The sequence below is a fragment of the Pan paniscus genome, chromosome 8 (assembly GCF_029289425.2).
Source record: "Pan paniscus chromosome 8, NHGRI_mPanPan1-v2.0_pri, whole genome shotgun sequence".
Classification (NCBI taxonomy): Eukaryota; Metazoa; Chordata; class Mammalia; order Primates; family Hominidae; genus Pan; species Pan paniscus.
In genome coordinates, this window is record NC_073257.2 from 82,661,152 (window position 1) to 82,679,913 (window position 18,762).

General features: G+C 51.5%; 1 protein-coding gene across 5 annotated transcripts in view; it reads left to right on the forward strand.

Annotated features, from left to right (window-relative positions):
* Positions 1 to 18,762, forward strand: part of PALD1 (phosphatase domain containing paladin 1) — a 93,704-nt gene that overhangs the window by 29,313 nt on the left and 45,629 nt on the right. For all 5 annotated transcript variants that reach the window (XM_055092945.1, XM_003815947.5, XM_055092944.2 and 2 more), the window contains exon 2: positions 18,476 to 18,689. In XM_055092945.1, coding sequence (XP_054948920.1) covers positions 18,505 to 18,689 — 185 coding nt within the window. In that variant the 5' untranslated portion in view covers positions 18,476 to 18,504. The remainder of the gene's footprint in view (positions 1 to 18,475; positions 18,690 to 18,762) is intronic.

The following is an 18,762-nucleotide window of genomic DNA, read 5'->3' on the forward strand; positions in this document are numbered from 1 at the left end:
AACAAACAAAAAATTTTAGAGACAGGGTCTTGCTCTGTCACCCAGGCTGGAGTGCAGTGGTGCGATCACAGCTCACTGCAGCCTTGACCTGGGCTCAAGTGATCCTCCCACCTTAGCCTCCCAAGTAGCTGGGACTGAAGGTGTGCACCACCATGCCTGGCTAATTTTTGTACTTTTAGTAGAGATGGGGTTTCGCCATGTTGCCCAGGCTGGTCTCGAACTTGTGGCCTCAAGCTATCCGCCAGCCTTGGCTTCCCAAAGTTCTGGGACCACAGGTGCATACCACCACACTGGCTAATTGTTACATTTGTATGTTTTGTGTGTGTGTGTGTATGTGTGTGTGTGTGTGTGTGTGTGTGTGGTGTATGTATGTGTTCGTAGAGATGAGGTTTCACCATCTTGCCCAGGCTAGCTTTTTATTGTTTTGAAAAAATTTTCCCTGTTTTGTTTATCCAAGTGGCTCCTTTGTGCCAAGCACAGGCCAGGCCCTGAGGATGCCAGTGAAGGCCAGCACCAGCTCCTGCCTGGTGGGTCCCCAGGGAGACCCCTGTGGTGGGAAGGCACGGAGGGGAGGGTAAGGAAGCCTCCTGATGCAGAGAGTTGCCTGGACAAGAAGATTGAGCCAGTCAGGAAGATGTGGAATGAGTGATTGGGGGGGCTGGTGTGTGGCCCTCAAACTTCACTGCTCCACGGAAGAAACAGCAGCATCTTTTCTGTCGCTGGAGGAAAACTGGCTGGGCCAGACCATTTGAGAGACGGCCCAGCCTTGTTGTTTATGGAATATGTCAAGGATCTTCAAAGGCAACATTTCTGCCATAAACAGACTGCAGAACAGCCTGCTTCCACCCCCTGGTCCAGTAAGATGCTCCTCGGCTTTCTTATTATTTTTGTTATTGATGTTGATTATTTGCCAAGGCCTGTTGATGGTGCCCATTCTGGGGACTGTGAGGAGGTACACTGGCTGGAGTTTAGGGCATGGGAGTTGGGGTGCAGCAGGTTGGAGAAGGGCTGGGCCAGCCCAGCGTGCTCCTGGACTGCCACATGCTGCGCCCTGAGTCCAGCTGATATGCTTAAGGTGGAATCTGCCTCCTCGGAAGCAGGGTCACTGGCCCCAGCTGGACGTGCCCAGTGATGTGCATGAGCAGGAGGTGCCTTAGAGAGTGAGGAGCAGGAGACCCCTGTCCCAACGCCACCACCCACTGTTCTTGTGACTGTAGGCAGGTCTCCGGCCACCCGTGGACCCCAGTTTCCTCCTTTGTAAAATGAAAGGGTCAGACTTGGGTCTCAAAGGTACTTCTGGCTCTCAACTCTAAGACACACGTGGGTGCCCAGGGTGGGTTTCGACTCTATGGCGTGTGTGTGTGTGTGTGTGTGTATGTGTGCAGGCCTGTGGGAGCTGCGGAACCTGTGTGTGTGTGTGTGTGTGTGTGTGTGTGCGTGTGTGCGCGCGCAGGCCTGTGGGAGTTGCGGGACCAGGCCCAGGGCAGGTGAAGGGCTGGTCTGAGCCCCTGCCCTGGGTACAGACCTGGACGTTTCATGTGCCCTGCACCCACAGTAGGGGAACCCTGCAGCAGGGCAGCTTCCTCTGTGTTTGTTCTTGAGCTGAGGCAGATGTTTCCTCTAGCTGGCCACTCGGCCCCCTGCCGTCCCCCAGAGTCGGGCCCTATTTTTAGCTCCATTGTTACTCACCCTGGGCATCTGGCTGCCAGGGGCGTGTGAGAGGCCATGGCTCCGGAAGGGGTACTCTCCCCCTGGGTCCCACATGTTCTTTGCCCCCTGCTGGTCCCTGCTCTAAGCTTCCTAGTGTCCGTTGGGAAAGCTGGGGTGGCTTCAGTGGAGGAATGAGGGAGTGGCAGGTGAAGTGCAGGAAGAGCCAGCTGCAGAAACGGAGGCTGGGCTCTGTCTTGTCTTGTAGAGAACTCTCTGGCCTGTTTTTTCACCTGCTTGATGGGACAGTTGCCCTGTGCTTCTCCCTTCCTCATAAGGTTGTCCTGAAGTTCCAATGTGAAATGCACTTGGTAAAGTGGCATTTGGAATCTACAACTATTGTGGGCTGAATCCTATTAGTAGGGCTGCCCCACAGAAGGAACATCAGACCCAGAGTGGGGAGGTGAGGCATGTACTTAGGAAACACCAGGCCACCGGGGTCAGGGCCAGGCTGGGTGGAGCACAGGCTGAGTGCTGCTTGGCTTGGAGCAGGAGGCCCATTCATTTCCACTGGATGTTGATGGATGTACTGAAGGGGGTGAGGGTGGGCTGGCGTGCCTGGTTGTGAGACCCACAAGGGTGAGGACAGGGAAGGGCCTTAGGTCCTGGGAGGGCCTTGAGGGCCTTGAGCAGCTCTGTGGGGCAGCTCTGGAACTTCTCTCTAGGAGGGCACAGGGTGGGTCTGGGGGCAGGAAGCGCTGCAGCTTCTTCTGAGCGTGCAGCCAGTACACCAGCTCTGCTCCTGGCTGTTTGACACACAGGGCTTTCAGGAAACATTGATTTTGCACAAAGAATTCAGCCGCTGAAATGTCTGAAAACCACCCATCTATCTCGTCCAGATGGAAATAAGCGTGGGCTGTGCTGAACTCTTGGAAAGTCAGGGCTGGAGGAAAACTTCTAGTGGGGCTTTTTTTTTCTGTTCAACACTACAGGGCAGCTGGGATCTGGATTTGCCTAAAATATTGGGGATGTGTGGGGCAAATTCATGGTGTTGAGATGAGGGTGCCTAAGGGGGTACTTGAGTGCTGGGCAAAGGAGTTTAGACTGGAGGCCACAGTGGTGGGTGGGATGGAGACAGATGCCCAGAATCCAGGTCATGGTTCTCCCCAGCTCCTTGAAATGATGCTTTAGGTACCTGGGAGATTGCTGGAGGTTGGAAGTGGGGCTGAAGTGTGCTTTCCCACTGTCACTCTGGGTCTAGTCCCTGGTGGCAGCCAGGAGAGTGTCAGCAGGGCAGAGCACTGGGTGAGGTCTCAGGCCACTCTGAGTTTCTGCTGACCTTGAAATGTCCAAATGCCTGACTTCCTGGAAGTGAGCACATGAGCATTCCAGATACTCTTAACCCTATTCTTCCTGGGCCCCCCTCCCTAAGGCATTTGCCCCCAACACCTGGCTGCATGGAACCTAGAGATGGACAGGAGCCAGCCTTTTTCAGAAGAAGGCATTGCCTTTCTGTGAGTTGACCAGCTCCTTCCTAATTGTTACACTCCCCTCCCTCTGCTCCTTCCTGAAAGAACCAACAGGGCAGGGTCCCTCCCATCCAGGTAACACCTTCTTGCTTCCCAGGGACTTCCTTGGCTCAGAAGGCTCCCTAGAGGGAAAAGGAGAGACTCTGCCCTCCAGATGCAGAGAGGCTTGTGGTCTTTCTCTGCCATTTTGGAGCAGTAGAGGCCAGGTCTCTATCTATAAGGTGGAACAAACATTTAGCGGCTTGGGACTTTCGAAATCTCTGAGCAGCTGACTCAGGGAAAGCTGCTTCACCATGCTGTCTCGCAGTTAGTTGATGGTGCTCTAACGGTGTGCATCTCGTGTGTATATCCTCAGCTATCCTGCAGGCCCTGGTGGGCAGGGATTACGTTCTGTGAACCACACACTTGGATCCTGGGCTCCCAGGATCCTGGAGTCACTCCGCCCAAATGTGGAGCTGCCAGCCCACAGTGTAGCCTGGCTTTCACCAGTAGGGAAACTTGACATTCTCCAGCAAGAGGAGAAAGAAATAAATTCTCTCCTGTTCCCATGTGGCATGTGATCACTGAGGGTCAAACCTAAAAATAACAGAGTGCATTAATCAGGATTAGATTTGGCTGCAAGTAATAGGAAAAGCCAAATAACAGTGGTTTACACAACTTGGAAGTTTATTTCTTCATTCTGTCTAAGCCCAGAGTTTTGCAGACCAGGTCTGGTATAGTAGCTCTACCCTATAGTTTCCTTGGGGAACTTGATGTCCACCGCACTGTTCCCAGGCTGTGGCTTCAAGGGCTCATGGTTCAAGATGGCTGTGAAACTTAAGTCATCATATCTGTGTCCAGGCAGCAGGATCGAGACAGGGAGGAAAGGGGTCTTGTAAGGAAGGATTCCAGAACTTGGCATCTTATACTGAAGCTTATGTCCCTGTCTTAGTCCATTTTCTGCTGCTATCACAGAATATCATGGACTGGGTAATTTATAATGAACAGAAATTTATTTGACTTACAATTCTGGAGGCTGGGAGGTCTAAGAGCACAGCACTGACATCTACTTGGCATCTGGTGCAGGCCTTCTTGCTGTGTCCTCTTATGGCAGAAGGCAGAAGGGCAGGTGAGCATGTGAAACAGATAAAACTCACTCCCCAAATCCCAATTTTAAAAGGCATCGAGGGCGGGGCGTGGTGGCTCACACCTGTAATCCCAGCACTTTGGGAGGCTGAGGCAGGTGGATCATGAGGTCAGGAGTTCGAGACCAGCCTGGCCAACATGGTGAAACCCCATCTCTACTAAAAATACAAAAATTAGCTGGGTGTGGTGGCGGGTGCCTGTAGTCCCAGCTACTCGGGAGGCTGAGGCAGAAGAATCACTTGAACCTGGGAGGCGGAGGTTGCAGTGAGCTGAGATCGCGCCACTGCACTCCAGCCTGGAGACAGAGCGAGACTCCATCTCAAAAGAGAAAAAACAAGGCATTGAATCCACCGTGAGGACAGAGCCCTCATGGCCTAATCACACCTCTTAAAGGCCTCTTAATACTATTATAATGGCAATTAAATTCCAACATGAGTTTTGGAGGGGCCATTCAAACCATAGCAGTACTGTTAGCCTGTTAGTCACATGGCCCCAGGTCGCTGCAAGGGAGGTGGGGAATGCAGTCTTGGCTCTGGGCAGCTGTGTGCTCAGCTGGCTGTCCCTGCTTCTGGGGGATGAAGGCATTGTGAGCTTTTTGATTAAATCTGGGCCATTCCCAGGCTGAAAAGCTGGACCAGAGCTTCAGGGCTTGAGTCTCTCACAGAGAGATTTCCCAGTGGGGACATCAGTCCTGCCTTGGGACCAGAAAGCCACATGCTGTAGGCCAGGAAGGGGGAAGCAGGGGCTGAGCCCGAGGGAGAAAGGCTTTAGAGGTGTTAGCAGACAGCTCAGTGGCAGTGGTTAGAATTAGGGAGGCAGCGACCTCTTCTTAGTGTGGTCAGAGCATGCCAAGAAAGTGTGGTCTGTGTCTGGGCTGCTGAGGCCCGAGGGCAAGGGCCAAGCTCATTCATAGGACAGTGGCCAAGAAGCGGGGACTGAAAGGCTTGGGAAAAGTAAGGAAGCTCTGCAGGTTCTGGGACACAAGTGAACACGGTAAGCAGTGGAAGGCCCACCCCAGGACAGGGTTAGACTGGGAGCACTGTCTCCTTCTAGCCCACAAGAGGCCAGGGCAGGGCCCAAGTACAGTGTGGAAGTCCAGCCTGGTGGACTGCAGGGATCCCTGCCCAAGCCCACCCCCTGCTCACCTCCTCCAGGGGCACCTTGTTGTTGCACATTTTTTAATTCATCAAGAGAAGCCAGAGATCTAGATTTTTATTTGAAATTCATTGATTTCAAACTATGGGTGGCTAATTAGAGTGGAAAATACAAAACTATGAGGATCATACAGATTGCTCCTGAGACCGTCCTCTGGGTCCTCAGGGGCAGAACCAGGAGGAATCCATGGAGCACTTCTCATAAGACAGCTTAACACTTTCTTCAGTTTTATTTTTGAAATTTTTTAACCCCCATTTTTTTATTTGGAAAAATTTTAAACCTACAGACAAATTGAAAGAGTTCGCCGGGTGTGGTGGCTTATGCCTGTAATCTCACCACTTTGGGAGGCCGAGGTGGGTGCATCATTTGAGGTTAGGAGTTCGAGACCAGCCTGGCCAACATGGTGAAACCCCATCTCTGCAAAAAAAAAAAAAAATACAAAAATTAGCCAGGAGTGGTGGCACATGCCTGTAGTCCCAGCTACGTGGGAGGCTGAGGCAGGAATTGCTTGAATCCGGGAGGCGGAGGTTGCAGTGAGCCGAGATCGCGCCACTGCCCTCCAGCCTGGGCGACACAGTGAGAATCCGTCTCAAAAGATAAAAAAAAAAGAAGAGTGCAGTAAGTAAACTCCTGTCTGCCAACACCAGGTAAGATTTGTTCCATTTACTTCTCTCTCTAAATCATGAACGTCAGACATCAAGAGGCGTTACCCCCAAATGCTTCAGCCTGTATTTCCTAAGAACAAGGGCATTCTCCTTTTAGCCACAATCTGAGGATGTTAACTTATTTATCCAGCATATACTCCATCCTCAAATTTTCCCAGTTGTCCTCAGAATGCTCATTACAGCCTTTCCCTGCTCCCCAATCTGCGATCCCATAGACAGAGTGGCAGAGCAGACCCACTTGGAGGCAGGCAACTAGGGGTGCTGGAAAAGGTCCTGAATTCCAGGAACCTGCAGGCCCATGATGGCTGGCCCATACCCGGTGACCTGGGGACCGCTGCTGGCTGCGGGGCAGGCTTTGTCATCCCGAGAACCCGCCTGCCAGGTGAGCTGAGAGGGAGGCTTCCCCCTGCTCTCTGAGGGCGGGCAGGGACTTCCCCATCCCTCCACAGCTTCTCTCCCCTCAGTGGGCCGACCTGATTTGCATTCCCACACTCTGCTGGCCCTGGGTGCTGGCCTCCATGTGCCACAGTGCCTCTGCGGGCCGTCTGGTCATTCTGTCCACCTTTGCCCACTTCCTGCTGCATGCCCACCTTGACTTGTCATCTCAGTGTGTGGCAGCCATGAGGCCTCCTTCCTGCCAGGAGTTGGCGCTTGTTTCATAGGCTCCCCAGGGATTGCAGGCTGAAGCCTGGAAGTCAGGGCTGCCCCCCGCAGTGGCAGCCCCGCCTGCAGAGCAAAGGACTGCATTTCCACACGTCTTCTAATTTCTGTTTTTAACTTTTAAACTATTTTTTTTCTAGTTTAGAAAAATATAAAAACACTTGAGAAACACATAATTTAGCAGGTGAAGGGTTCCTGTGATCCCAGCCCCCAGACAGCTTTATTTTAACATTTAGATTGGACTCTTCCTAGTTTTAAAGAGAAAGAGGCTGAGGGGCAGAAGTCATGAAGGATGGGTCTGTGGGACCCCCAAGAGATGAAGGAGTCGGGGCCAGGAGCCTCTGCCTCCATGAAGCCTGTCACCTGGGAGGTTCATGTCTTTGACTTTGCTCAGCCGTCACCTCTTCTGTAAAGTGGTGATCCTAATTCTCGGCTCTCTTGAGGGCTGTAGCAAAGACACAAAAATCCTACCAGACTGTACAAGTGGAATTATTGTCAGGGGAACATGCGCTGCAGTGGGCAGAGTGCGCCTGGGCAGAGGGCCAGGGTTAAGGACACGGGGCTGGAGGAGCATGGGGTGCTTTGAGGTGGGTGGGGTGAGGGTTCTCTGGGTGAAGAGTTGTGACCTTTGCCCAACTTGGAAACTTATACAAATAACTAAACTTAAAAAGAAAATGTTCCTAGGGTAATCATGTTCATTGTAAGATATTTAGAAGCGATGGATGAGCAAAACAGAAGAAAATAAATATCACCCTGCAGCTCACTACTCAGGAATAAGTACCATTGCTGTTGAAGTAGATGGCCCCTAGTCTTTGGTGCCTACTTGTTGAGAACCAGCCTTGGCCCATCATCAGTAACCAGACAGGGTGGGGAGGTAAAGTGATGGAGAGACTCTGCCCTGCCCTCTTGGATCAGATTCGAAAGGGAAGGAGATAGGTCAGTCAGGTGCTAGTGGCCCAAAGCTGGTGGGGGCAGAGGGTTGGAGAGAACTGGGCTGACTCAGGCTGGGCACCTGTTCTTCCAGGGGTGGAGGACTTGTGCGAGGGCCCAGAGCAGAGCTGGGGCCTCCTGGTTCTTGAGGAAGGCCAAGAGCAGATGGGAACCTACCCCGAATGGCTTACCAGACAAAGCGGAATGAGGAGAGTGATGCGATGATCGTGGTTGTTAAGGAGGGTGGCTGCTGTGGCCCAGCCCAGCCTGGCTCTGCCCTGCTGGCTGCCTGGGTTGAGAGCCAGGGACTGCTGGCCATTCACAGATGGCGCCTGGGTGAGGCCCCTGGTTCTAGTCCTGGTCCTGAAGGTTCACGTCTGTGGCAGCTGGCAGTTGCTGGGAGTTCAGTGCAGGGTCAGCCATGGTGTGGGGGGATGAGGTCAGGGCAGCTGAGGAGTTGGAGCCCTCGCTGTGCTGTGTGTCGGGCCATCCAGGTGTTGCTCTGCACACATTCACTGATTTCATCTTTATACGGTCCAGCAGGGGAGGTACCGGTGGTCCCCAGTTTACAGTTGGGGAAATGGTTTGGGGAAATCAAGCCATGAACCCAAGATAATGTGACTAATGCATGATAGAAGTGGGGTTCAGCTGGTGTCCTGCCCAGAGCCCACGATTCACAGAGCCTAAGCCCTGTGTCCCCAGCCAGGGGTCAGGATGTGAAGAGTTGCCACTCCTGCAAGCCCTTGCTTTTCTTTTTGTTCAATGGGAATGAAAACACCAATTTTCTCGGGCTTTTGCATGCCTCTAACAGATATTTATTAAACTCTTACCTGCAACAGGCACTGGGCTCAGCCCTGAGTACCCTGAGCTGAGCAAGAGGTGTCCTCAGGGTCACAGAGGACTTAAGACTCAGAGCAGTGCCACCCAGTAGAAATCTCACAGGAGCCACGTGCCGCACTTTATTTTTATTTTTTTGAGACGGAGTCTCGTTCTGTTGCCCAGGCTGGAGTGCAGTGGTGCGATCTCAGCTCATTGCAACCTCTGCCTTCTGGGTTCCAGCGATCCTCCTGCCTCAGCCTCCCGAGTAGCTGGGACTACAGGCGTGCACCACCATGCCTGGCTAATTTTTGTATTTTTATAAAAAAGGCACGGTTTTTCCATGTTGGTCAGGCTGGTCTTGAATTCCTGACCTCAAATGATCCGCCTACCTCAGCCTCTTACAGGTGTGAGCTATCGCTCCCAGCCTTGAGTGGCACTTTAAACAGCTGCCTTCAAATACAGATGAATGAGTGAACTTAGTTTTAATAACATATATTATTTAACTCAGTATATCAAAAGATTATCATTTTGAGATGTAATCAACATAAACTATGTTTTGGTTCTTAGTTTTTTATTTTTTGAGACAGAGTCTCACTCTTGTCCAGGCTGGAGTGCAGTAGTTCGATCATGGTTCACTGCAGCCTTGACCTCCTGGGCTCAAGCGATCCTCCTGTCTCAGTCTTCTAAGTTGCTGCTACTACAGCCATGCACCACCACACCTGGCCATTTTTTTTTTCTTTCTATTTTTGGCAGAGACAGCATTTCTATGTTGCCCAGGCTGGTCTCGAATTCCTGGGCTCAAGCAATCCTCCTGACTCGACCTCTCAGTGTGCTATTATGGACATAAGCCACTGTGCCCAGCCCCAATATACATTGTTAATGAGATATTTTACTGTTTTTTTTTTTTGTAGCTAGTCTTCAGAATCCGGTATGTATGTTACACTTGCAGCATGTCCTAGTGTGGACCAGCCAGATTTCCAGGGCTCAGTGATCACAAGGCACACAGCCCAGCTTCAGAGGCCAATGGGCCAGTGTCCCCCAAACACCTAGAATCACCTTACCTTTAGTGGCCAGGCCCTTTTCTGAGATCTTTACCCACAAGATATTATTTAACTTTCGCAATTACCTCATGAAGGAGGTGCTACTGTTGTTCCCATTTCACAGAAGTGGCAGCAGAGGTCCAGAGAGGTTATGGGGCCGAGGTTGCACAGCCGATGAATGACGGAGCTCAGTGGGAAGGTGTCACGAGAGGAGAACATTGTGGGACAAAGGACGGGGACACCTCTTGTTTTTAACAGATTTATTGAGGTAGAGTTCATACAATGAAATTACCCCCTTTTAAGTGTTCATTTTTTTTTTTTTTGAGATGGAGTCTTGCTCTGTCACCCAGGCTGGAGTGCAGTGGTGCAATCTCAGCTCACTGCAACCTCCGTCTCCTGGGTTCAAGCGATCCTCCTGCCTCAGCCTCCTGAGAAGCCGGGACTACAGGCACGTGCCACTACGCCTGGAAAATTTTTGTGTATTTAGTGGAGATGGGGTTTTACCATGTTGACCAGGCTGGTCTCGAACTCCTGACCTCAGGTGATCTGCTCACCTCGGCTTTCCAAAGTTCTGGGATTACAGGCGTGAGCCACCACACCTGGCCTAAGTGTTCAGTTTGATCAGCATTGGCAAATGTACGCCGTTGTGTGGCCATTACATTCAGTGTCCCCAGCAGTTCCATCCCCCAAAATGTGCCCTCGTGCAGTTGAGTCCTTCCTCCACCGACCTGCTGTCTGCCCCTGCAGTTTTCACGGGGTTATACAGTGTAAATGTCTGGGGCTTGGCTTGTTTCTCTCGGTAATAGTTTTGAGGTTCACCCATATTGTTGTGTCTATCTGTAGTCTGCTCCTTTTTGTGGTTGGTTTTTTTATTTTTATTTTTTGAGATGGAGTTTCACTCTTGTTGCCCAGGCTGGAGTGCAATGGCGCAATCTCGGCTTACTGCAACCTCTGCCTCCCGGGATCAAGCGATTCTCCTGCCTCAGCTTCCCGAGTAACTGGGATTACAGGCATGTGCCATCACGCCTGGCTAATTTTGTATTTTTAGTAGAGATGGGGTTTCTCGATGTTGGTCAGGCTGGTCTTGAACTCCCAACCTCAGGTGATCCGCCCGCCTCGGCCTCCAAAGTGCTGGGATTACAGGTGAGAGCCACTGCGCCCGGCCGCTGTGTGGTATATTATGGTGTGGATCTATCACATTGCATTCATCTGTTCACCAGGTGATGGACATTGAGTTGGGCTCAGTGTTTGCTGTTATGAATATGCTGCTGTGTACAAGTCTTTTTCTGCACATATTTGCATTTCTCCTGGATGGGTACCTAAGAGTGGAATTGCCGGGTCATATGAGAAGGGTATGTCTCCATTCGTAAGAAATTACAAAACTGTCTTCTAGGTGGCTGTATGCTTTCACTGCTCGCCAGCAGTGTATGTGAGTTCCAGTTACTCATATCTTCCTCAGAGCTCGGTATCGTCAGTCTTTTAAATTTGTCATTCTAGTGCAGGACCCTGATGACATGATCCCGAACATCTATTTAATGTGCTTATTTGGCATCTGTATGTATCTTCAAATCTTTTGCCCATCTTTATATTTTAAAAAAATTGACTTGATATTGACTTGTTAAGAGTTGGCACCTCTTTTTTGGGTCAGGATTAAATGAGATAATATACGTCAAACGCCTTGCAGTCAGAGATTCACCCATTGGCCCTCCTGGTGTACCCCTCTCTGCGCTCAGGGTCTCTGGCTCTCTCAGGTGGCTGTTCAAACCCCACCTCACCTCCAGTGAGTCCCCGACCCCTGCCCCCTGGCAGGCACATGAGTCACACACTCTCGACCAACACAGTGACTGACTAGCATAATTCCATACTGACACATCTCTGTGTGTTCACAACACAGTCTTCCTGTTTGCCTCAGGCCAGAGGCAGTGCAGCCCAGCCAGGGAGCCTTGGGTCTGGAGAAAGGAGCCCTGAGTCCCAATTCTGTCCTTGTGGCCACTTGCTGTGTGAATGGGGGCATATCACCTGTTCTGTGCCTCAGTTGCCTCATCTGTGGAAAGAGAGTATTTTACTATGTTTTATTTTTTGTAAATGAGAGTCTTGCTGTGTTGCCCAGGCTGGTCTTGAACTCTTGGGCTCAAGCAGTCTGCCCACCTCAGCCTCCCAAAGTACTGAGATTACAGGTGTGAGCTACTGTGCCTGGCCTCTAATATTTTAGTCCATTCAGGCTGCTATGACAAAACGCCATGAACTGGGTATCTTAAAAACAATGGAAATTTATGTTTCATGGTTCTAGAGGCTGAGAAGTCCAGGACTAAGGCATTGATTCAGTATCTGATACAGGCCCACTTTTTCATTGATCTTGCCTTCTTGCCGTATCCTCAGATGGTGTGACGAGGCAGCTCTCTGGGGTCCCTATTATAAGGGCACTGATCCCATTCCTGAGGGTTCTGCCCTCATGAATTAATTACCCCCTCTCCCCCAAAGCCTCCACCTCCTAATACCATGACCTCGGGGATTAGGATTTCTTTCTTTCTTTCTTTCTTTCTTTTTTTTTTGTGAGATGGAGTCTGGCTCTGTCGCCCAGGCTGGAGTGCAGTGGCGCGATCTCAACTCACCGCAACCTCTGCCTCCCAGATTCAAGTGATTCTCCTGCCTTACCCTCCCAAGTAGCTGGGATTACAGGTGTGTGCTACCACGCCGGGCTAATTTTTGTATTTTTAGTAGAGACGGGGTTTCGCCATGTTGGCCAGGCTGGTCTCAAACTCCTGACTTCAGGTGATCTGCCCGCCTCAGCCTCCTGAAGTGCTGGGATTATAGGTGTGAGCCACTGTGCCCAGCCTGGGATTAGGATTTTAACATATGAGTTTTTAGGGGCAAAACATTCAGACCACAACAGCTAGATGAACTTCAGGGATGTGGCCAGCTCTGAATCTGCTTTTTGGGGGATACAGGGCAGGGGGTCTTGAGTGGTTAGGCCTCAGCAGCGATAGGGTCTTGCAGCAACAGCCATTTGTGGAGATTGCTGTGGTCTCAGCATCTCTAAGGTGGGACTTGGGATTGTGCCAGAGGGTCTGGGATTCCGGCGGGCGGGGAGGGCAGGAAAAAGGGACGGGGTGGGCGTAGTGGCTGGGGTCAGTGGCAGACAGCCACCTTTCTGCTGCAGTCTGAGAAGCCAGACTCTATTTTGGAAAAGCTACCAGTCATCTTTTTCAAGCCCACTGGGCTTGACATGCTGGGAGGTTGTGGCTGCTGCACCCTGGCAAGGACAAAGAAGGTGGGGGTTTGTAAACTTTAGATTCTAGGTGGGGAAACCAAGATTGGAATGGTGATGGTTCATTTCCCCCAGAACCATACACAAAGCAATGGACTTCCACTCCCAAGATATTTAGGAATCAGCTCTTGAACCTCTTGCCTATTGTTCCTACCCCAGGGCCCAGAATGGGCATCTCTAGCTTCCCCTGGGCTTGAATACTGCCATTGACAAAAGGCTCACCACTCTGGCAGGTTGGGTGAGTATGTTGGAGCATCAGGCAGCTAATGGGTGAGTTGGAGCTAATGTCCCACCTTCTGAAGCTTGAGTCCTCTTAAGGAAATGAGGTGACCTCTCTGCCAAGGACTCCATAGGTCAGTTTCTTTTCTTTTCTTTTCTTTCTTTCTTTCTTTCTTTTTTTTTTTTTTTTTTTTTTTTTTTTGCGGTGGAGTTTTGCTCTTGTTGCCCAGGCTGGAGTGCAATGGTGTGATCTCGGCTCACTGCAATCTCTGCCTTCTGGGTTTAAGCGACTCTCCTGCCTCAGCCTCCCAAGTAACTGGGATTACAGGCGCCTGCCAGCACACCCGGCTAATTTTTGTATTTTTAGTAGAGATAGGGTTTTGCCATGTTGGCCAAGCTGGTCTCGAATTCCTGACCTTAGATGATCCGCCCGCCTCAGCCTCCCAAAATGCTGGGATTACAGGCGTGAGCCACCGCGCCCGGCCAGTTTCTTTTCTGACTGCCATGAGAGGCAGGAGAATGGCATGTCTGTGTGCCAGACTTTCTCAAATGCCATTAGAGCTGCAGCCTGGATGATTCTGTGGCTTTTTAGCTGGATACTGAGGGCTTCCATGGGTGAGATGGGTCCTGGAGTCCCTGACTGTCTATTGGAAGCTGTGTATCTCTCTAGGAGGCCTCGTCAGGGTGTTCCCGCAGAGAGTGGAGTGGATGGGGTTGGGAGTTGTTCAGATCCAAGAGGGAAGGGGACAGTGTGAGGTGCTTTTGCTGCTAGGGTCAGCTCTAAAGAGGCAGGGAGGAAGCTGAGGGGCAGTTGTCAACTGCTGCCCCTTCCCAAAGACCAGCTGTCCTCATCTGAAAATGGACACAATGAGGCCTCATCCTTATAGGGTTCTGGGGATCGATATGACATAAAGCATCCAGCAAGGTGCACAGCGCTTCATGAGGGCTTTGGAATATTAATAACAGAAGCAGAGAAGATGGAAGAGGGCCTGTGTTTGTGGATGGGGAATGTTCTTCCCTTAAAGCAAGGTTTCCTCTTTTTTCTTTTTTTTCGAGATGGAGTCTTGCTCTGTCGCCCAGGCTGAAGTGCAGTGGCGTGATCTCGGCTCACTGCAACCTCTGCCTCCTGGGTTCAAGGATTCTCCTGCCTCAGCCTCCCGAGTAGCTGGGATTCCAGGAGCCCGCCACCATGCCCGGCTAATTTTTTTTATTTTTAGTAGAGACGGGGTTTCACCATGTTGGCGAGGCTGGTCTTGAACTCCTAACCTCAAGTGATCCGCCCGCTTCGGCCTTCCAAAGTGCTAGGATTACAGGCATGAAGCAAGCGCGGCTGGTTTCCTCTTTTTTTTTGTGCCAAGGACCCCCAAGCAGAAGCCCATGGACTCCTTCTCAGAATGCTTTTAAATACATAAAATAGGTGGGGTTACAAAGGAAATATGTTTCATTGAGAGAACTGTCAAAATACTTAAACACATTGCGTTTAAATAATAAACAGTAAACAAATGGTAATATTTGTCCTTAGGTATTATTGCACTAATAAGATAACCCATTAGGCAAATTAAGGTTACATTTTACTTTTGAAGAGACTCATCAGTGACAAGGCTGCAGTGGCTCAGCTTCAATGGGGGTGTCACACTGGGGAGTGTCTTTGAGGGAAAGGCTTGTGCCCCGCATGGTGGACACCCAGGCCGTTGTGATTTTTTTTTTGAGGTTTCCCAAGTATTGCAAATCCCACTTTGCAAATGTAATTGCAGCTTCTTTGCAGCTAGTTTTATAAGGCAAGGTCAGGCTTCTGTCTAGGATTGCTAGGATTCTCCAAGCTTGTTGAGTTCACCTGAATCATGAGGACCCATAGCGGGAGTGGGGAGTGGTTTAAGAGCACCAGGTGCAGAATTGCCCGAAGCTGGCCAGGTGCGTCAGCCCAGCGTCTGTAGGCAGGGGAGCGGGGGCTCACGTGGTCCCTGGTGGGTCTGATAATGACTGTTGTTTAGAAGAGTGGTATCGTAAGTGACATTTCCAGATCCCACTGCGATGTGGCGTGAAAATGGCTGTGAGCTCCGTGGGCACTGCCTCACACTCCATTGTCACTGCAGGGGCAGCCCTCACTCATGACCAAAGGAGAGTTAGAAGGTAGGAAATAAAGGCATAAACCATTCACCAACTATGCAGGGACATCTCATCCCAACCCACTTCCCCCTGTCTTTCCCTAGCAGAGGTTTGAGCACTAGGCACCCCACCTGCACCCCCACCTTTGCTGACCCCTGTCCCTGGCAGGTGACAGCCATGCTGTGACCACTGGGACCACTGATCTGAGGCACCAGATCCCCCTGAAGCTGGAAGGGGCTTTCAGACCATCCCAACCCTCACTATCATTTTACAGTGGCTGTGGACACTGAGGCCCAGAGAGGGGAAGGAAGTGGTCCAAGGCCCTTCAGTGTGTGGCCAGCAGGAGGAAGGCCCCACGCTGGTGAGGTTCTTTCTGGCAGAGTTGAGAGAGATTTCAGGGTGAGAGCTACAGTGTGACAAGCCTGGGGTTGCACCCCCCTCTAGATATTTTGGAGGTGGGCTTGATTTTCAAAGGACATTGCTCTCCCAGCCCTAACTGCCTGTTCTACCCCTGCGGCCTGCAGCTGTGAACATCTGTGTCGTCTCTGGGCCACCCTTGCAGGGCACCAGCTGTAGCCTGTCATTGCCTCTGGAGCCCATGAGAGGTGAGGGTGGCTGGAACTGGAGCTGGGGGCAGGCAGGGGAGGAGAGGCGGAGGTGTCAGGCCGAGCCCAGCCCTGTGGGGACGGGCCCTGATGCCTGGCCTTGGCCTGAAGCTGTGGCTAGCTGTTGCCTTCTGCAGACCCTTCTGTGTCCTGCCCATCCTCTCCCTCGGGAGAACTGCCCTGAGCCCTTGTTCTCCAGGCTGTTCCCACACATGTCTTTTTGGCCCAGGCTGCTGGGAGGGGTCTGGGAAAGTTTGATGAGGGCCGTTTGGGGCCTGCCAGGGCTGGTGAGGTGGAGAGAAGGTTCCGCTCTGCCCTTGGCCAGTGAGGGGGCCACTGCAGAGCTCCCTCCCCTCTTTGAGCTGCCTATTTTTCTGTTTGGGAACATAGAGGCTCATTCCCTCCACCCTTGCCAAAAAGAGAGAGAAAGAGAGGGAGAAATTAGGGTGTGGAGCACCATGGAGATGGGGCTCTTTTAAACACAAGGTGTGTGTGTTAAGGAAGCTGTCACAAGGCTCCTGGGAGTTTTCAAGGGTGACAGGCGTGAGTGGGGGTGGGGGTGGGGGGATCTTTCCAGACTGGAGAGGGATGGGTGGCAGTTTGAGAAGGTTCTGGGAGGGCCGATGAGTCTGGAGTTGTTCTGTCTGAGAGTCCCTGAATGGGAGGTGGATCTAGGGTAGGAGCCTGAGTGCATGGTCCAGAGGAGGCCTGGGGAACACCCACCTGGGGATCAGAGCTCTGGTTCAGGACCTGGGGAAGAAAGAACAGTGAGCTCAGCCTTCAGACTGACCTGACCTCAGCTTCATGCTGACCTCATGACCGTACCTTCCACTTCTTGAGGTGATGCTGCTGCTTATGGGAGGGCTGGAGGGAGTGTGGATGGTTGGGAGCAGACAGTCCCTACTAATGTGGAGCAGCTTGTGCCTGGTTGAGGGCAGCTGGGAAGGTTGCCATGCTCTAAGGATGCTTATTGTCCAAGGATGCTTATTGTCCTTGTGCTTCTGCAGAGTCGAGGGGTGGGGGGCTGGCAGGGCAGCTTGCCCCGATCCCCAGTCCTGGACCATCAGTATGTGGGGCCAGTGGCCACTGAGCTCCCAGAAAGTTCCCTGAGCCTCTGTCCCTCCTGTCTGTCGCCCTCTGTCCATGTGGAATTCCCAGCCCCCTCCCTTCTCTGCAGCTCTGGCTCTCGGACCCCTGAGCCACTCCTTCCCCATCCCTTGACCAGCCCTTAAAAGATGTCACAGCCATCTTTCGTAGCCATTCCTTTATTCTTTAAATAGGTTTTAACCATATTGCCCAGTGTTTGGAGGAGAAAAATTAGAAAATACAGATAAGCAAAAAAGAGAAAATAAAAATCATCCATAATCTCATCACTTGCAGATAACTCATGCTAGCATCCTGGTGTCTGTCCCTTGGACTCATCCTGATGCCCTTTCGTGAGTTAAGGTGGGGCTGTGGCCTGCACTTCCTATGCAACCTGCTCTGTCCTAGATGTCTTTCCATGTCAGCCAATGATATTTTTAATGGCTGTTTAACATTCTACCCTGTAGATGTCTCATTATTTATTCAGCAAATCCTCTGCTGTGGGCTAGAGGTTGTTTCCAATGTTGTGTGATTATAAACAACACCCCAGTCAACAAAACATCGTGGTACACCACTTTGTGTACACATCCTCAAGTATTTCCTTAGGAGGGAGCCTTGCAGGACTGCTAAATCCCCAAGGGTGCCCGGCGTTCTTCAAGTGGGGTGGGAGCTGTGCCTGTTGAGGATATAGATGTTGATTCAGATTTTTATTTTTTATTTTTTTGAGATAGAGTCTCACTCTGTCACCTAGGCTGGAGTGGAGTGGCTCGATCTCTGTTCACTGCAACCTTTACTTCCCGGGTTTAAGCGATTCTCGTGCCTCAGCCTCCTGAGTAGCTGGGATTATAGGTGCATGCCACCATGCCTGGCTAATTTTGTATTTTTTTTTTTTAAGTAGATATGGGGTTTCACCATGTTGGCCAGGATAGTCTCGAACTCCTGGTCTCAAGCGATCTGCCTGCCTCAGCCTCCCAAAGTGCTGGGATTATAGGCATGAGCCACTGCACCCGGCCACCAATTCAGATATTGATGTTGATGTTGAGTTTGGGGCCTGGTATTTTCTTTGAACACTTGATCTGCTGATAGCTCACCTAATCTGGACTTCCTTGGCCTTATTTTATGACATTCGTGGCTATATGTCCTTCTGCATCCGTTCCCATCCAAGGCCTTCAGATCCAAGTCTGACTTCCTTCTTTGCATCTATCTGCCCCTGGTTCTTTCTCGGTGACATTTCCTGCTTCTCCTAGCCTGAAAGGTCTGGCCTTTGTCTATACCACCTGAAATAGTCACTTTGAACTCTAGGCCCTGACCTGCTGTGGATGATTCACCTCTTTCTGTCTCATTTTCACAAGAGGAGTGTAAACTAAAGGGGTTGGGGGCTGCATCTTTATGTCTGTCTATGTCCGTGACTCCCCCAAAGCATCGGTAAAGGGCCGGGTATAGAGCAGGCACTCAGTGAGCATGTGATCTTCTGGGCCCCAGGGTGTAGGTGGCAAGCCTGCCTCTGTCTCCAGCTGCAGAGTGAGCTGCCTTTCTCTGTATGGTGGAGGGCGAGAGGTGGGTCAGGTCTCCTGCTGTGGCTTTTCCCATCCCCTCCTTCACTGCACACCCTCTTATCCTACAGGTCTGGGGTCCTGAGGCTGCCGGCAGACTATGGGTACAACGGCCAGCACAGCCCAGCAGACGGTCTCGGCAGGCACCCCGTTTGAGGGCCTCCAGGGCAGCGGCACGATGGACAGTCGGCACTCCGTCAGCGTCCACTCCTTCCAGACCACTAGCTTGCATAACAGCAAGGCCAAGTCCATCATCCCCAACAAGGTGGCCCCTGTTGTGATCACGTGAGTGGCAGGGGGAGTGTGCCCATGTCCCTGGGAGACATGATGGGCGGGGGGACCTGCTTGGGGGTGCAGT